At 42.6% G+C, this 20,276-nt stretch overlaps 2 protein-coding genes across 2 annotated transcripts in view; both read left to right on the forward strand.

The window, feature by feature from the left end:
• fam91a1 (family with sequence similarity 91 member A1) overlaps window positions 1-10,346 on the forward strand; it is a 34,764-nt gene extending 24,418 nt beyond the window's left edge. The window contains exons 21-24 of the mRNA XM_080016777.1: window positions 472-573; window positions 866-989; window positions 1,121-1,190; window positions 7,934-10,346. Coding sequence (XP_079872903.1) covers window positions 472-573; window positions 866-989; window positions 1,121-1,190; window positions 7,934-8,119 — 482 coding nt within the window. The 3' untranslated portion in view covers window positions 8,120-10,346. The remainder of the gene's footprint in view (window positions 1-471; window positions 574-865; window positions 990-1,120; window positions 1,191-7,933) is intronic.
• A 4,561-nt stretch (window positions 10,347-14,907) lies between these two features.
• On the forward strand, window positions 14,908-15,729 carry lratd2a (LRAT domain containing 2a; the record flags this gene model as incomplete). Its single annotated transcript, XM_080016090.1, has 1 exon — window positions 14,908-15,729. The coding sequence occupies one exon, from the start codon at window positions 14,908-14,910 to the stop codon at window positions 15,727-15,729; it is 822 nt and encodes a 273-aa protein (XP_079872216.1).
• Between the last annotated feature and the right edge of the window lie 4,547 nt (window positions 15,730-20,276).

The raw sequence follows: 20,276 nt of genomic DNA on the forward strand, positions 1-20,276 counted from the left end.
TCAGGGTGTCCTTGCCGTTGCTGCTATTGCAAATGAATTTAAAGCTACCTTCAGTCCAGTTAAATGAAGCTGTTTGTCTGTTGAATTGTGCCTCTTATTGTGATGGCCCGGGCTAATAGAAGTGGATCGAACATTCTTCACCCCCCCCCCCCCCCCGGGGAGATTTTCTGATTGAATTTGTCAATGCCATTCTATCAGAAGATTTATTATTTCGCATTGAAAGCCGGGGAAATGTAAAAGTCTTTTTAAATTCGTGGCAGGAGTTATTACTCTGACAAAAGCCAAGGCCTTTTCTCCAACAATGGAGGGGACCATTACAAAAACCCATGCGAACGGCTTTCGCCTGCAACGGAGCCTCTTCAAGTCCAAGTTCACCTGGGGTCATTTCAGTTGAGCTTTGATCACTTTGGCTGAATTAGACCTTGAATGGTTGAAAAGCTATTGTTGTACACTTGTTGTTTTCCCCCACAGGAGAGACTCACCTCGGCGGGGGCTTCGACACCAACGGCAGCACTGAGTCCTTTGAACTAGTAACGGAGGAAAACAACGGAGAAGGCAAAGCAAAGACCAACGGTAGCTCACTTTACATTTCCTTGCTTTGAATTTAAATCATGGCTTCATGAACAGCACTTGCACGTACCTGGATAACTTCACAGCCATTTGAGTAATGAGTTTGTCTGTGAAGTATTTACATTTGAATTAGTATTTGTATTTTCTCAAACGTGTCTGGTAGACATATTTATTTTCCTACAGCGTGGTTATTTTTTCACTCCGAGACTTATTCAATGTTAGACTTCGAACCTATTAATTTGCCCCCCTCGTCCTTCCTCCTTTCTTTCCTTTTTTTTTTCTTTCATTTTCCCAGCACAATTTATTGAAGAGGAGTGGGTTCCTTTGGAGCTGTGCTTCGGCATGCCTCTCTTCAGCTCTGAGCTCAACCGCAAAGTGTGTCGTAGGATCGCCTCGCACAAGCTGTGCAGCAAAGACAGGTAAGAACACACTTTCACACGCCCCTCTCATTAAATACAGATTCACTATCTTTAACACATTAAGTAGGCATATTGAAGTCTGCATCTTTTCTTTTATTTTTTATTTTTTTTTTTTCCTTCTGTATGTTCAGTCTTCAGGAGCTGCTTCACTCAAGTCGAAAGCTGTCACTCAAGGTTCTGAGTTTTGTTCAGTCATTCCAGGTAAAGGCTTTTTTTTATTTATTTTTTTTTCCTTTCCCCCCCTTTCTTTCGAGACCACTAGCTGCAAGAAAAGCAAGCAATGTGGTCCAGAGACAATAGTCAGTTTGTGCGGTAGGGGTTGTAGCCATTTCTGCCATCATGTGGAGTAGATAAGACTTTTGTTCATCGGCGATGGTCCTCATCACAATTAAAGACAAAGAAAAGATGCCTTGTGTTGGGAGGCTTTCTGCTCCATCCAAAGGCTTCCTCCGTTCACCTCATCACTGGAGAAAAATGTTTTAATTAAGCAGTAAGCCATCAGAGGCCGAGTTGTTAATAAAGCTACAGACGGCTTCCTGAGGCACAGTCCAAGGCACAGCTTTGAATGGCTTATTGCTTTTAGAATGTGGCAGTAGCATCCATTGTAATATAGAAAAAAATAGAAATCTTCTTTCATTCTTTTCAAGCCATTATTGATTCAATAATTATCATTCCATGTGTTTTTTCTAATGAAGTTCATTTAGGTGTGATTCTGTGGAAGGTGTGTGTTTGCTGCATGTCCTATTAGAGTTTTAGTGCTTTCTCTGCCTCAGAACACTTTTATAATCTTCTTAGAATGAGGAACAGAGGTTAGTGTGTTCTGTTTCCTTGTGGTAGAAAATAACGACTGTTTTCTAGGGCTGGTTGATATGGAAACTTGAGTGTGACAGTAATCGTGGTAGGGCTGAACGATTTCAGAAATTAAGGGAATTGCGATTTTGTTAGACCAATATGGCAATATGCGATTTAGCTTGCAATTTTTTATCAAGTTCCTTATCTTCTGCATTATTCACTAAACACAAGCAATACTTCATTCTATAGCAGTGATACTCACTTTCCCAGCTCAGGAGCCACATTAGCAAAAAATGTTTTTGCAAGAGCCAAATATCTGAAACCTCCCTTTCCTCCATGAAACCATTATACATTTTAAAATATGGCTACTAGTAATATGTTATTAAGGAATGAACAGCATAATGTATGCAATAATAACAATTTATTATTATTACCATTACCATATTATTATTATTACCATGTTATATTATCGTTGTAACCACAAGTGTATTATATATGATTATACACAAATTATGTATAAATATAAGGGTAGAAGGGTGACGGCAAACCGGAAATTACGTAAAGAAAGAAACACTTTAATTAAGTTAAATGGCTTGAATAGAAAGTGTGGATGGATATAAAAGTTCAATTTATTGAGTTTATGGAGGCTGTTGTGGTGCTTGTTGTGGAAGCCAATGGAGGATTTGAACACGGTGGCCTCGCGTGGCGCAGTTAGTCCGGTGCTAAATTGTTGCTCCAGGTTATTACCGATATACGGTAATAATATAATTAAATTTGAATAATCATTAATAAAATTGCCAGTGGAAACCAGGTGATCAGCCATTGATCACTCAGTTAACAGATCATTGAGCAATACCAGGAAACAGATAGCGCTCTCTCTCTGAGCCGTCATAGGTTGATGTGTCTAATGGGAAATTCAGTTTTGAATACTGCAGATAATAACTAATTATAAAAATAATAACTTTATTTACATAGCACCTTTGAAAACAGAGTTTTTTACAAAATGCTTTGACAAAGAAATAAATGCAGAGTGTTCAGATCTTGAAATCAAAAGGCAAAAAAACATTAATAAACAGTAATTAAATTCATTCATTAAATTTCAAAAGCGGATAAAAAGACAAAAAAGTAGATACAATATGATAATGAGAAATAGAAATAAAAGGAAAAAAATATAAATAAATAAATAAATAAGTAAAAAATGAAATGGATAAAGAAAGGGGCAACATCACATAAAAGCAGATCTAAAAAAATGGCTTTTGAGAAGTGACTTAAAAGAAGTCACTGACTCTGCAGCCGTATCTCCTCAGGCAGGTCCCTCCAAAGTGGAGGAGCCCTGTCAGAAAAGGCACGGTCACCCTTAGTTTTAAGTCTAGATTTGGAACAGCCAGAAGGGCCCCACCTGAGGATCTGTGGCTGCGTCCTTGCTTAACAGTATATGGGGTCAACATATCTGTTATGTAGCTTGGAGTCAGACCCGGACGTGCTTTAAAAGTGATCAGTAAAATCTTAAAATCAATTCTGAAGCGAACAGGGCGCCATGGGAGAGAAGCCGGGATGGGGGTGATGTGATGTCGTCCTTTTGGAACCGGTAAGAAGCCGAGCCGCTGCGTTCTGAATTAGATGGAGGCGAGAGAGTGACTTTTGGTTGATGCCAGAAAGGAGGGCGCTACAGTAGTCTAGTAGTGAGAAAATGAGGGCTTGGATTACTTTTTTCAGGTCGATGTGTGATACTATCAGTTTGTTCTTGAAATGGTTCTCAGTTGAAGGAAGCAGGACTGGACTTTTTTTTTTTTTAATTTGTTTTTCAAATTTTAGGTCAGAGTCAAACAGTACTCCCAAGTTTCTTGCAACAGACTTAATATTTGTGGACAGAGTGCCAAGGCCACTCTCAAAATGACTGGTAGAATTTGGGAGGTGGAAAAATATGATTTCTGATTTAGAATTATTGAGCTGAAGAAAATTCTGTGCCATCCAACAGTTGACATCATTGAGACAATCTACAACAGCAGCTAGGCTGTTTGGGTCACCAGGTCTCAGAGGAAGGTACTGTATATCTGTGTGTCATCTGCGTAGAAATGAAAAGAGATATTGTGTCTCTGGATAATTTGGCCCAGAGGCAGCAAACAGATTGAAAATAAAATCGGGACCTAAAATGGAACCTTGTGGTACACCACAGGTAATTTGAGCTGTAGAGGATGAGTCGTTACCTATGGAGACTGCGAAGGTACTTTCTAAAAGGTAGGAATACAATCAGGCAAGTGCAGTGTCCTTGATGCCAACTCAGGTGCTAAGACGGTCAATTAAAACGGCGTGATCTGCAGTGTTAAAGACTGCACTTCGATCTAAAAGAATTAAAATTGGAATATCCCCCCTATCAGCTGCTAAAAGGATATTGTTGGTTACTTTGAGGACTGCAGTCTCTGTGTTATGTAAAGCTCTAAAACCAGACTGGAATTTGTCAAGGATATTATTATGACACATAAAAGCCAAAAGCTGGTTTGGTACCACCTTCTTTAAAACCTTTGAAAGAAATGGGAGTTTAGAAATGGGCCTAAAATAGTTTAGAACAGAGGCATCAAGTTTTGGTTTCTTTAAAAGAGGATGGACCACAGCATGTTTAAAAGCAGAAGGAAAAATGCCTTTTTCCAGCGAGCTCTTTATAATAAACAATAAAATGGGTCCAATTGTTTCGATCACCTCTTTAAGAAACGTTGTGGGAATTATATCAAGTTCTGCACGTGGTTGATTTCATGAGAGATGTTGTGGGAGTTTCAAGTAAAAATTATGGTGACAGAGTTTCAAAATTGGTAAAATAGCGGTCAATGACCCTACAAGTTATGTATAGCTTGGTCAGGGGGTGTAATTTGCTGTCTTATATTTTTAGCTTTTTTCACAAAAAGGTAAAAAAAAACTCCTCACATATCTCTGAGGCATGAGTAAGAGGCATGGGGGGTGATGACAGAGTCTATTACCTGAAATTAAATTCTGGGGTTAGAATGGTTTGCATAGCCTCTTTCTAGAGTTCATAAAAAACGTTTAAACCACTCTTCTTCCAATTCCCTTCCTTTCTCCTCCCGTCGCGCTTTAGGTCCTGGGTGGATTCATGTAGCCAGGGCTGCAATGTTTTATTGGACTTTTTTGTCCTTGTATGGGGCGAGTCCATGACAGTCACAGAGACTTTTCATTAAAATGGGAGACGAGCTCCTCTGTGTTAAAATCTGGATAAAAGGCAGTGAAAGGTGAAGCAGCAGCGTTGACATAGCCGACATAGAGTTAAAAACGTGGCGGGGGTCAGGATTGTTGTGAGTGATTAAAAAATCGGGATAAGACCACACTGAATAAAAGCGCTTTGTGATCGGACACACAGGTATCCTTTGTTTCAATGTTTTCAGGGCTGAGACCCCTGTACAGTACTCAGTCAAGGGTGAAGCCCTTAGAATGTGTAGGTTCTCGTACTGCTTGAGTGAGGTTAAACGAGTCAAGAACCTCCAGCAGACACCTATGTTAAAATCACCTAAAATCAGGATGTTATGTGTGTCATAATTTGACATTAAATGAGATAACAACTCAGCATGTGTTTTTGGTTACAAACATTTTTTGGTCTCGGCGGCCTATAAATTATTACAATTATCACCGGCTCCTTAGAATGAGCATAAAACCAAGTTTAAATGATGTAAAACTGCTGTGTGAAATGGGAGTGCTTTTAAAATCCTTTCTGTAGATGACAGCAGTCTCAGACAAAATGTATTGAAATACTCTTTCAGAATTTGAGAACACTTTAATAGGCCGCAGCTAGTCATAAAAGAGCTGCATGCGGCTCACCAGCCTCAGGTTGAGCATCACTGCTTTAGATTGTGTAATATCAAATTGCATTCTATCACATCGTGGTGTCAGTTTGAATTTGATTTCTCGTTCAGCCCTAAATCATAGGGAAGCTATCCATATATACAGTGGGGGAAAAAAGTATTTAGTCAGCCACCAATTGTGCAAGTTCTCCCACTTAAAAAGATGAGACAGGCCTGTTATTTTCATCATAGGTAAACCTCAACTATGAGAGACAAAATGAGAAAAAAAAAATCCAGAAAATCACATTGTCTGATTTTTAAAGAATTTATTTGCAAATTATGGTGGAAAATAAGTATTTGGTCAATAACAAAAGTTCATCTCAATACTTTGTTATATACCCTTTGTTTGCAATGACAGAGGTCAAACGTTTTCTGTAAGTCTTCACAAGGTTTTCACACACTGTTGCTGGTATTTTGGCCCATTCCTCCATGAAGATCTCCTCTAGAGCAGTGATGTTTTGGGGCTGTCGCTGGGCAACACAGACTTTCAACTCCCTCCAAAGATTTTCTATGGGGTTGAGATCTGGAGACTGGCTAGGCCACTCCAAGACCTTGAAATGCTTCTTACGAAGCCACTCCTTCGTTGCCCGGGCGGTGTGTTTGGGATCATTGTCATGCTGAAAGACCCAGCCACGTTTCATCTTCAATGCCCTTGCTGATGGAAGGAGGTTTTCACTCAAAATCTCACGATTCATGGCCCCATTCATTCTTTCCTTTACATGGATCAGTCGTCCTGGTCCCTTTGCAGAAAAACGGCCCCAAAGCATGATGTTTCCACCCCCATGCTTCACAGTAGGTATGGTGTTCTTTGGATGCAACTCAGCTTTCTTTCTCCTCCAAACACGACAAGTTGAGTTTTTACCAAAAACTTCTATTTTGGTTTCATCTGACCATATGACATTCTCCCAATCCTCTTCTGGATCATCCAAATGCTCTCTAGCAAACTTCAGATGGGCCTGGACATGTACTGGCTTAAGCAGGGGGACACATCTGGCACTACAGGATTTGAGTCCCTGGCGGCGTAGTGTGTTACTGATGGTAGCCTTTGTTACTTTGGTCCCAGCTCTCTGCAGCTCATTCACTAGGTCCCCCCGTGTGGTTCTGGGATGTTTGCTCACCGTTCTTGTGATCATTTTGACCCCACGGGGTGAGATCTTGCGTGGAGCCCCAGATCGAGGGAGATTATCAGTGGTCTTGTATGTCTTCCATTTTCTAATAATTGCTCCCACAGTTGATTTCTTCACAACAAGCTGCTTACCTATTGCAGATTCAGTCTTCCCAGCCTGGTGCAGGTCTACAATTTTGTTTCTGGTGTCCTTTGACAGCTCTTTGGTCTTGGCCATAGTGAAGTTTGGAGTGTGACTGTTTGAGGTTGTGGACAGGTGTCTTTTATACTGATAACGAGTTCAAACAGGTGCCATTAATACAGGTAAGGACTGGAGGACAGAGGAGCCTCTTAAAGAGAAAGTTCCAGGTCTGTGAAAGCCAGAAATCTTGCTTGTTTGTAGGTGACCAAATACTTATTTTACAGAGGAATTTACCAATTAATTCATTAAAAATCCTACAATGTGATTTCCTGGATTCTTTCCCCCCATTCTGTCTCTCATAGTCAAAGTGAACCTATGATGAAAATAACAGGCCTCTCTCATCTTTTTAAGTGGGAGAACTTGCACAATTGGTGGCTGACTAAATACTTTTTTGCCCCACTGTATCTGCTAAAAAAATACTATGTTAAAGAATCCAACACGAATCACAGCTGAACTACTTTATAACCTTGGTCATGTAAGTTATGATCTGAACAAAACTTAATATAAAACTCCATTAAAATGATTTGGTCATTCTTTCTTAGTGACAGTGGGTTAATTCAGTCAACAAAACATGACCATACGATACCACTGAAGAGTAAACAACATTAATAATTATTACACGGCTGTGTAGAATACTCGATTCTGATTGATCAATAGCGGCAATCAACAGTTATTTCTGAATAATGACCGCTGTCTGTAAATAACCGCTGTGGTCGCAGCCAACCGCTCCTCCATCTGGTTGCACGTTTCTCGTATCAATAACAATAGCTAGTGGCGCCATCTTGTGACAGAAACTACAATGGAAGGCTTTGCGGAAGGTAACTAGTTGTGAAATAATTCTGTGACAATGTCCTAACTTATGTAGTAAGTAGCCGCGTAATAAATGGGATAATGTGCAGCCAGCCGGTCATTATCGAGATTCCACTGTCTGAGGTTTGCGATTTTGCCCTACTGTTTCCACCGTGTCCTTTAACTGGTGACCTTTGACCTGTGTCGACAGGACGGGAGCCAGTCGGCGGACCCGGAAAGCGGCGTGTCGGGCCCCCTCAGCCAGCCCGCCGCCGAGGCCGGCGTCCCACTGCCGGCCCTCAACCTCCTCTTCAAGGAGGGCCAGCTGAAGGAGTGGAGCGGGCGGGTCCCTCCGCCTCTGGACATCTCGGCCCTGCAGAAGGACCAGCCTACATAGGCCCCCCCAACCCTCGCCCTTCTACCCCCGAAACCTGCCAAACCTTCCCACTCAGCCACAATTCAACTCGGAAAACACCCAACGTATATCACAATGTCGGCTCTGAGGAAACGGAGCACGGCGGCTGCAACATGAAGAAACCAACATCTGTACTTAGACACGTGGAAAATGGCCCTTGTTATATTCACCTTTTAGGTGGAAATGCCTTTCGGAAATCCTAGCAAAATGCAATCCCCCAAAGCATCCCCCTTTATGTGAGTGTGTTATCAGTGGGAGTGGTGCTCTGGAAACATCAAGTGCTGTTTATCCGACGACGAGTCCAGATCCTCCCTGCTGCATCAGTGGGTTTGTTTTTCTGTCTTTTTATTATTACCCTCTAGAGGGAGGGAGAGTAAAAAGTAAAATATAAATATATATATATATTTATCTCCCTACAGTATAACTGACCTTAGTTGTTGAGTATGACTTATTCTGGAAGTGGGGAAGACATATGCAGCGTTTCAGGACCAAGACTTTGACTGAGAAGTCAGTCCATTTCCAAACCCCAGACCCCCCCCTTCCTCGTATCGTCTCATGTTACAGTGATCTGATGCATGATGTTGTTGCACAACCTTCGTCATAAAGAGCTTCCTCATCGCCTGTTGTTGATATGAGTTGGGGTCGGCGGCGGTTATCTCTCGCACTGTGTGGGATTCCTCCAAGTCCTCTGGATGAAGTAATGTCATGCATTTTGTTTTGTTTTAACTGGTTCAATCAATCGTACTTTCACATTATTCCAAGAGCTGTAGTGCAAACTGTCTCAGCACTGTGCTGGGGTTTCACTGCGAAACTCCAAAACATTTCATGTTAAATTTTGACGTGGGTGTCGCTGCGTCTCTCCAGTTTCTGCAAAAAAAACACCAAAGACTAGTTTTTGTTTATTATTTTAGTTGTTTTGTTAATTTTTTTATTTTAGTGTCATCTCTATTTGGTTGCCTTAATAGTTGTGTTGGCCCACAGACTGATGACAGTCTTGAAGATTAAAGATGGAATCATTTGATTTTGATCTTTTACTTCGTTTTGTCTTCGCTTTAGGTGCAATTTGATAAAATGTATTTGACGGGTGAATAAACAAAATGGTAACTAATCCTTTCACCTCCCCCCAATCACGCATCAAACACATACACAAACAAATATCATTATCACTACTATTATTATCATTCTTTTACAAGATCACACACATTCACCGCACGTAGGACATGGGGAAAGGTCAACAGTAGGTGTTTGACCCGGGCCGGTTGGTCCCACTGGTCTCTCCCTGGCTCGGCTTACCCTTGCCCGGCTCCAGATGGCTCGGCGCTCCTCGGCCGATCTAAGCGCTCACGCAGGGATTGTGTTTACAACCGAATTCTGTCAAAAGAAATTGGGTTTGTAGTCCAGCGAGGAGCAAGCTACTTTATTTCAAAGTGCCGTCACTGGAAGCCCTGGGACATATAAATGCTAATGTGTTACCTGACATCTGAGAGACAAGAGATGAGCGATGAGATGGCCCAGAAAGTCTCTGATGCCTGCCATGAATCCTCAGCTTCGTACAGAGAACGGAGGCAGAGTATATTTTAATGCATTCTAAGTTGTAAATCATTTTGTTGAGCTTTTTTCCGTGCAGTTATATTTACCATTTGATGTTTATAATTATATGGTGGTGACGTAGGAAAAAAAAAAAAAAACTATTAATATGGGGACCCGTTGAAGCATGATTATTGTGAAGAATAGTGTGTGTGTGTGTGTGTGTGTGTGTGTGTGTGTGTGTGTGTGTGTGTGTGTGTTTGCTTGCGTGCATCGTACTTCAGTTCACCCTCACCCAGTCCCTCAGGATGGTTTTGTACACACCTGCATTTCACAAGTTGTAAAGTCCCAAAATCCGCCATATCTGTTATGTTGTTGATATTCCTACTCAGTCACCCCTGATGCCCCCACCCCTCCTACCCAAGATGCATTTGCCAGTGTTAAAAAAAACAAAAAAAACAAAAAAATACCCCTGCTAGTTTTATATGTCAATCTACATTTTAGGAAGTCTTTGTTCTTGCTTGTTTGATGGGACTATGAATAGTATTGACTGAATAACAATAGTAATGCTCTCCTAATTAAATGGGTTACAAAAAAAAGAAAAAAGTGACATTCCTCGACAACCCTCCCTCCTTTCAACCGCCTGCCCAGCCCCTCTGTCGGGTCCAGAGATGTGTTATAAATGCAAATCAATATGTAAAAAGTATATGAAAATATGAATAAATATGTCATAAGAAAACTCCTCTTTTTCCACTGAAATTGGTTCACGCGTCCACTTTCCTTCATGTTGTAATTTAAAGATGGAGTGCTGTGCCCGTCCAAAACATGCCTGTTCAGAACGGGCTGCATTGCAGGAGTGGGTCGATCGATACCAGAAGTATCGATCCTACCGATACAACAGTACGGCTTGATTCTAGCGTCAATAGGATTGATACCAAAAAAGTGATCGGTTTCCTTCATTATATTTTCTCAGTTGCGCTTGGTTGGTGCCCGTCGCTGTGTGGTGATCCACTGCGCGTCCCTGTTCACCATTTCTCCAAACAAAACCAATAATAACAGTTTGTTTTTGGCGATTTCTGGCCCTGGTATTACTTGGTATCGGATCAAAACCAAATTTTGGGGTATCGCCCACCCCTACTGCACAGTTCAGTTAAGTGACTGAGATGCAGAGCCCCGAAGCCCCGCCCCGCTGCTCCTGCACAGAGCGGAGCGGCTTGCGGTTCGCTTGTTTATTGTAAGTTTATTAATATTACACGTGTCGCTTGTCCAAATTGCACCAAATTCGACACTGCATGTCCTTGGGTCCCAGCAATACACTCAGTAAGTGTGAAGTAGATTGGCTGAACGGTTGTTGAGGTAATTGAAGGACATACATACATACTGTACATACATACATACATGCATACACATACATACTGTACATGCATTCATACATACTGTACATATGTACATACATACATACATCTTATATACATACATCAAACATACATACATCAAACATACATACATACTGTACATACATACATACAGTATATACAAACAAACATACTGTACATACATACATTAATACATACATACTGTACATACTGTGCATACATACATAGTACATACTGTACATACATACATACATACATACATACATACATACATGCATAGAGATTCCATCCTTTATTAGTTAAATAGATATCTGTGATTTTTCCGCTCCCTGCAAGTTATCATGACTTTATTACAGACTGAGAAAATGATGACAGACTGTGAGCTTGGGAGTTTTATCCAATCACACAGGAGCTTGTGGTGTGTTGCTGTTTTTTCGGGGCCAGGTGGAACAGATGGCTCACAAGACAGCGCTCCGGAGGCTCCTTCCATCTGCCTCAAGTGCACAAGCACAATTAATGTTATAGATTTAGAACGACACATTCTGCAGCCTCTGCCATCCTTACAATCCCTTGCACACGTATGCCGGGAGATTTATGGACGATATGGGTATTTTGGGCCAAAAAAGGTTAAGGCTTCAATTTTAAATTGGGTGTGCTCCTGGCTATGCCCCTCACCAGACAGGTGGAGCTCTGTCTAACTAACTACATCTCCCAGGTTTCCCCAACTCAGTCATTTCCAAGCGCCGCAATTACACTGTATCACCAGGGGGCACTGAGGGCAGAATGTGTGTCACACCTCCTGGGGATGAGCAGCAATAGGCAGCGTGTCACATGCCTCTCCTCGTCTGACAACAATATTTGGTGGATCTCGACTATCAGGAGGTGTGGAATGTTTTCCAGTTGCACAGGCTGTCACAGGCTTGATACTGGAAATGCAAACGAATGCACATTCAAATTGTGAACATGCAGCCTGGAGAAGGATCAACAGCTGATCTGTTCTGTACCCTGTTATCCCGGATGTTATCCCTACATTGTTCGTTTATCTGCTATAAGGATACTTAAGTGCTTTAATCAATCACAGATGGTCAAAGATCATCAAAATGTCGATAATAATTTGTGTTTAATGCAGAAGAAATGGATAGGAAATGTCTGATCCAATTTATACTGTTATGTTCTGTGATATATGTAGGATATACAGGTTTTTTTTAAGCAATTTAGCCTTTACAAAATAAGTCTAGACCAGCTATATAATAAATGGCTGCTTCAATTTAAGATAATATTTTAGTTGACTGAATCTGAGCTGAGGGATCCCAAAATCCATCTAGCCCTGCATGGATCATATCCCTCAGTAAGAGATATTAATAACACAGATCTCATAACAATATCTCTTATTCGGGGAGCTCCTTCCTGTTTTCACTGTGAAGGCTGTGGGGTCTACCTCACACCCTGCTGCTTTCCTCCCCTCTGTCCTCGCCTCCCGTGTCTCTCCCTGGCCCTACAACCGCACACAGATATCTCGGACAGGTGTTTTCCCAGGCAGCCTGCTGTGGCGAGCCACTTTTGGACAAACTGTGCACATTGCCCTTGTCAGTGGTATAGCGAGAAAACAGTGCACGGCAGACAGAGCGCTGGGACTGCTGGGTAGTCCATCGTCTTGGCTCACCCCGAACGACTCGTTCTCTTTGACCGAATCATGATACGGTATATTTCTTTCTGTTTCTATACGATTGGTCCCGGTTAGCCGGCCCCTCCGGGGGCCCGGCGAGGAAAGACGTTTGACACCGGCCTGGGGCGCGGCCGAATGATGGCCGCCCCTCTCCTTTGACACACCGCATGTTTGTGAGTAACTGGGTGTTAAACCACTTGCATACGACCTGATTCTGGGTCAGGGTGTCGTAAGGAGCAGAGCAGCTTTATGACTGCGATCTATTGAAAGTCAGCCCTCGATCCAAGCGATCCAAGGGAACGAAGTGAACTGAATCCTCAACCGAAACGATTCGTTCGTTTGAGTCTCCGCCCTCCGCCGAAAGCTACTGCAAGAGGTCGTTGCGAACAAATCGGTGAAGCAACCTAAAGAACAGGCGGAAATAGTATACAACTGTTTGCTACAGTTCTTTTAGTTCCTTGGATTCAGTTATCGATTTAGTTATTTTAGTCAGGATTTCAAAGCGTATTGTGCAGACATTACACATGCATTGCATGATCCGTGCCTGTCAACACTGGGATTTGAAAATAACGGAAATGTTTCGTTCCACTGGCAAAATATTGGCTGACAAAGTAGTGTCGCTCGTTACTCACTGTTACGCTTGTGGTTTCATTCAATTACAATACATTCATCTACAATAGAAACACACTGTTGTTATTGGTTTATTTGGAGAAATGGGGTAAAGTGGATATCTTTCTTTAGAAAGGTTAAAAATACAGGACAATATCGAATCCCTGGGGTTGACAGCTATTGCATGATCCCACCTACACTTGACAACATTGACATGTAAGTCCAAGTAAAACCAGGCAAAGTCAGGTAAAATTGTTCATTAAAATATATATATATATTTTGTTATATTATTATTTTAGATCGTTTAAATTTAAATGTCTGTCAAACTTGCTTTAACACCGTTACACTCCAGCAGCCTTCCTGCGTGACCTCACTGAACGGATCCACCGCAAGGACGAGTCGTTCGCGAACGTGAGAATCACCGCAAATCGTTCGGGATTCGGTGAACGAGTCAGTGAACGAATCTTTTTTTTTTTAGCGAACTGAATCGAAATATTCGTGTCCCTTAAAAGGACTCGGAACGCGCACCACCAATGGTCCACGACACACTCCAGCTGCAGTAGAAAACATGACGGTCCTGCAGGAGGAGCAGGAAGGCTTTTTTTGTAATTAAGATAAAATATGATCAAATGTGATCAAATGCGATGATAGATAGATAATGCAAATGAAATAAGATAAAACAACATCAGGTTAAAAAAAAAAATCTAGTTGAGATGAAACAATCAATCCCTGGGGAAAATGTTAAAAAATAATAATAATTATAATAATGCTGGCCTGCCTCAAAAAGGATTTGTGTTCAGCTAAAGATTGGACTACGATACGATAAGATATGATAAGACTATAAAACACTTCCCCCGGGGCAAATTCAGGAAATTGCCAGACAATACCTGTCTGAGGTTCAGGAATGCAACAAATTTTTTATTTCATGTTTAATATATATATATATATATATATATATATATATATATATATATATATATATATATATATATATAATTGTGTTTTCATTTTCTGTTTTAATTGATATGTATTTATTATTTTATTTTTCATTTGAGTGTTTACCGTTTATTTGTTTTATTGTGTAGGTGTGGGGACAAAGGGGCGTCGGTAAAACAACGCGCACTTCCGCTTTAAAGGAGAGCGCAAGGCGGTGGGAACACTTGACGGACGCAGGTCCGAGATCAGCACACGCGGCGTGGACCTACCGTGGCGCGTCTATGGTTCTCTCCCCTGTGGACTGGATCATGGACACGGTGGATTTTATTATCAATGTTTAAAAAAAAAAAACACACACAGCTGATCCCCGAGGACCTGGAGCCTGAAGCGGACGGAACTTTACGGGAAGCAGAGGGGACACGGGGTCTCCATTCACTCAAAACCTGGACCCGGTTCCCGAACTGGGAACTTGATCCCGCACCGGGAACCGCAACCTCAAGTGGGGAACCACACTGTTTGTTTGTTTGCTTCAGTCGGATGTACTTCCAAACAAGGGGTCGCAAATATCAAAATACCAGAATCTGGAGATCCCACCCCGTGCGTAATTTGTGGGTTTTTTTGCGCGGATGGAAGCGATGCCTGGACACAGGTAAGAGATGGGGAACCAGGCGGACAAGCTGTCGCACCTGAGTTACGCAGAAGTTCCCACGGTGGACCCGAACGGCGTGGACACGGAGGAAGGTCCGCGGATCGGGGTCTCCTACATCTTCTCCAACGATGACGACGACGTGGAGGAGGACGGCGCGGAGAGGTCAACGGAGAGGGCGCGGAACCAGAACCGGGACCAGGAGACGCACTACGACGTGCGCGACGAGGTGGAGTGCGCGGTCTACAACCGGGATCAGTGCGTCTACGAGAAGAGCTCCGGGTGCAGCGACCTGGAGGCTTACACCCCAGAGAACCTGCTGAACAAGTGTCGAGCCGGGGACCTGGTGGAGTTCGTGGCCGCGGGCCAGTACCCGCACTGGGCCGTGTACGTGGGGGACTTCCAGGTCGTGCACCTGCACAGGTCCGAGGTTAAGAACAGCTTCCTGACCGACGCCTCCCGGGGCCGGAGGTGCCGGGTGGTAAACGGGCTGTATCGGTTCAAGGCCCTGGCCGGGGACATGGTGGTGCAGAACGCCATGGAGCAGGTGGGGCTGAAGGACCGGGAGCTTAGCTGGAGGAACTCGGAATGTTTCGCCGCCTGGTGCCGCTTCGGGAAGCGGGAGTTCAAGTTGGGCGGGGAGATCCGCATCGGCAAGCAGCCCTACAGGTTGAAGATCCGCCTGTCCGAGAAGCACTCCCACGTCCTGGAGTTCCAGAGCCTGGAGGACGTGGTCATGGAGAAGAGGAGGAACGACCACCTGGGCCGGAGGGTGGTCCTGCAGGAGCTGGCAGCTCACCTCCACAGCGCCGGGCCCACGGCCCCCGAGTGACCGCCCCTGGAAGTGGACACTGACCCTTTCCTCCATCGCCATTGATCGATAAACAAAAAAACACTTTTTTATTGGGAAATTTCAATAAACCACAGGTGTCATACTTTTATTTTCATATAACTTGTGTTCTACATAGTTTCATAGATGCGTATAACCGCTTTAACACCAGTTGAGTCACATACCACACACCTATAGCTGGAGGCTAGATCTCTTTTGCGATATAAATGCTGTCTTTAAGGTTGCATTACAGTAAAGCAATCATTCTTCCTACACTCTTTCTGAGTGTAAATTTCCTGTGAAAGCACCAGGAGTCATCCTCAAAATATGGTCAAATGATCAATATGGAGGTGGCCTGCCTGTCAAAAAACATAATGATGTTTGCTTTTGTCATTATCGCCCAGCCCTCATCAGTCCCCTGTGTAGCTGGTAATTACTGAATTTAATTGGCTGAAGCAATTTCATTCTTACAAGTAAATAATGTTCTTGAAGGACCTGACAGTGTTGATCACCTTTGGTTTAAGATGTTTCAAACTAGACATCCTGAACTTGTTTTTCCAATAGTTCCTTTCATCCTCCAACCAAATCCCTAATTTTAACAAAAAATAAAATAGCCTAATGTCCAAACAATATTCTATCTTTAATGCTATGTTTTACACCAGTATGATTTAAAAAGTGGCATTAAGATTAATCAAAAAAATGATTGGGCCAAATGTGTGAGTCTATTTAATCATTCTGAGTCAGTCTGTGTAATTGAGTTTTTTTCATTTTTTATTAACACTTTTGGAGTGGAGTTAGGGCCAGGCAAAAAGCCAATTTTGTCATCTGTTATCTTTCAGTGGTATCATAAAATTAAGAAATTGCCATTTTATGATACACAATTTTGTAATCAAAATAAATGATTATGATACCATAACATCAAACACACCTAATGAAAGGACGTCTTAACTATGAGAGGGAGTTCCATTTGAAAAGTTTGAGTTATAGTCTAACATTAAATTAAATGATATTTAGTAAGCTGCAGTTGGACTTGCTAAATAGTATTTTGAATTTGAAATTAGACATTGTGATTTACAGTATCTTTCCCAATATTGTGTTTGGGATATTCTCTGTGATTATTTAGACAACAAATTCTCTTATTTTGCCCAGCCCTGTAGGAGTGAAGCCTACAGTATGAAGTATTTCCTTTATCACACGCTTGCTTGAAAGAAATCACCAGTTTATGGGAATGTCTTAGAATGTAATGACTTTGTCTTTGTTCTCGTGAGCAGTTAATGAATATGGTGTTTATTGTAGAGGTAAATGTTTGTTAAGTTATAGTCTTTATGTGGGCTTTTGTAGACACAGAAACTTTTTTTTTTTACTGTATGATTTGATCATTAAAACAATGGATAATGAAATGTACACATTTCCATGTGTCAGACATCTTGGTGAAAACCAGAAATGATATGTGCCAGAAAACATTGAATTGCCTTGACCGTTTTGAGTTATGCCAACTATGATTAATTCAAACCAAAATGGTTAGGTTTGGATTTTAGTTTTTGGAACACCTGCAAAATGCGTCAGTTCATGCTAAATGAATCGTGGTCACTGTGGCAACAGCAACATGCTCCATTTCATGGACAAATGTATTTTTATATACCAAAATCCAAACAAATTCCGAAATACGGTCTACTTTCATGACCAAGGAGAATCAACATCAACATCAACAAATTTTGTCTTGTGCTCCCATGTGCTTTTCACCTGCATTGTTTACAAGACAAGTGAACCGGACGCCCTGATTTGAAATAATAATTTATATTTGTTTAGTTTAGTTTTGCATCGCGACATGTAAGGGAAACAGGAAAGCGCGTTTTTAGCCCAGTACAACAGTGAGTCGTTTGTCCCTTCACATGATGTTTTGCAAATGTGAAAAGGCACGAACAAAATGAATTGAAAAATGTCACGCGTCCCGGAGGATCGATCGCACACGGAGATTCCACACATTTCTCCACTTTCCTAACAGCTTTTTGCGTGCGGAATCCGACTCTCCATTGGAATGAATGGACTTTGGTTTGTTCTTGTTGTTTGTCGGATTCGGTGTGAAGCGCGCTTCAGTCTACCCTGCTCTCAACCCGATAAGCTACCTGAATATCACAGGAAAGGCCCTTGCACGACATGCCAGGGATGGGAGAGAAAAACATGAAGTACCACGTACAGAATATATTTGATGTTTTAGAAATGCTGTTTTTCTCTTACATTTTTGTTGAGGCAGAAGCCGTGTCAGACCAGACGTGATCTCGGGCAAGAACCTATCCATTTGTTGGCTTACATTTCAGTTCTCAATAGGAGCTGAGTTTGTCTGAACCTTTTATGAAGCGGCGGCCTTCCGCCATCAAGAGCCACTCTGTCCGTCTCCCCCTTGATGGGATGTGAAATCATAGTCCATGCCTCAGTCATCCCAATTACCCTCTCCCGTCGGCGCTCGTCTACAGGTACTTGGGCCGAGCTTTATGTCATTTTCCACAGGACGCCGATGGCTCGCTGAGATCTGATGCATTAAACTGAGAGTTGCTTGATTGCGGTTGCGGTTCCCTCGTGATTCACTGAAACAGTGTGAGACGACATCAAAGGGCTTGTTGGTGTTTGCGGAACATGTGAGTGGCATATTGATGGAGTACATGAAGAGCACTGGTTCGAATGGTGTTTTATATGATGTATGTATGCACAAGGAATACACAAATCTACTGCAGACACACTACTGACAAACCCACTGAAAATTCATACAAGCAGATGAATACTTGATGAATGCACGCCCAGCTGCTTTGAAACAGCGCCACTTAATCGGCTCGGGAACCTCAATCATTCAAATTAGTGGATTCGCTTTGGAAACAACATTTTTAGCTGTCCACCGTGTAGTTACAGAAGACAACATGTCAGACAGTTATCATCGCAAAGTTATTTCCAAGTCATACATCTGTGTACACAACATACTTTCACCAGCATACACAACAGGAGATAGTTAGTAGGGGATAGCCAAGTGTCTCTTGAAAACCCACACACCGACACTCAGGCGGCTTATGGCAGGTCGCTCCGGGCACAAATGCGGAGGATCATGGGAAAATGGCGGCTATGACACCGACATGGTGCAGTGAGTAACGGCAACTCGCCCGCTCTCAGTGTGTCACCCTGATGGAGAAGTCATTCCACTATGACTCCCCCGATGGCTGCAGGCTTGGTGATTTAGAATGGTGTGATTCACAACCGCCCCGGGGTCGGGGCGTGTGGTTCTCGAGTTGACGCCTTCAGGCTTGAGGCTTTCAGAAAGGAAAAGAACCAAACAGCTTAGTCACAGAGTAAATCATGGCACGAAGTGCTGTGGTATGCAAGGTGGTCGGATTGGAGTGGAGAAAGGAGGAATTGAACTTCTTATGAGGATCCTGCAGCCTCTCGGAGGTTAGGGTGAGGCTGAATTAATCCAATGATTGCAATAGTTGCACCATGTACGAATACATGTGCATGTGAAAACTGGTGCTCACACAGTAGATGCACACATGCACACACTTCAGTTTTTTCACATGCACTCGGCCTATCTTGGGATCAGGTTCATAGCGGTGGCTTTCTAGCCTCCAAGGTTAGTGATAAGGGAGGTTGATGGGCGTCATATTTACATTTATTTTTCACTCTCGCTGCCACACAGTGGGGCAATTGACGACAAAGTCGCGATTGCCCCATTGCAACGAAATCCCGGAGCTGTCCTTTAAGTCCAAAGTACATTGGGCAAGGATTAGAAATAAAAAGTGATGACATCATGACGGCACATATTGGAACTGTTTTTATGCGGTCAAATGGACTCGTCGCTAGAGTCAATTCTTCTTTTAAATACGCCTCCTCTTCCGGGCTCCTGCTTTGCCATCATGGCGGTTCATCTTTATCTAGGATGATCCCCGGTGGTCGACGGCCTCGCCCTGGCTTCTACACGCTGTCGTGTCTCAGTGTTACACGCCGTATGTTCGTGTTTACCGAGATATTTAAGGCAATATTTAATCACCTCATGAGACTGTGGTTCTATTCGTGGACGACATCACTCTCCCTGCTACACGGTGCTGCTAACCAAAGACAAATTTACATTCCCCTCCCTCTACGGCAAAAGGATATTCCCTTCAATTATATTGGACGTTAACGCACCATTAAGCTGCTAAATTGGAGGACACGGGGGCAGAGTGTGTGAGTCACAGGACACGGTGGCCCAATAATTCCTTCCTATCTCTCCTGTATCTGTTTACACAGCTGTAGCTCCTGGCAGGAGCCGGAGCAGCTTTGAGGGGACGAAGCGACGCAGAGCTCAAGTGTTCAGCGCGAACTCCCTCAACTTTGGTTGCATTTGCATATTTTATTTTACCAGGACGCCCAACTCTTTCCCGTAATCAATCCAATTAGCAGCTGTTATCTGAACATCTGGGGGCTTAAATAGTTTAATTTGGCAATAATATCCCCCTTTTTGCGGGGCTTAAGGCGATTGATGTTCTTTAATGTCATTGAGTAATGATGCCTTATATTTGCTTAAACAA

This window comes from Zeus faber (assembly GCF_960531495.2).
Source record: "Zeus faber genome assembly, chromosome: 1".
Classification (NCBI taxonomy): Eukaryota; Metazoa; Chordata; class Actinopteri; order Zeiformes; family Zeidae; genus Zeus; species Zeus faber.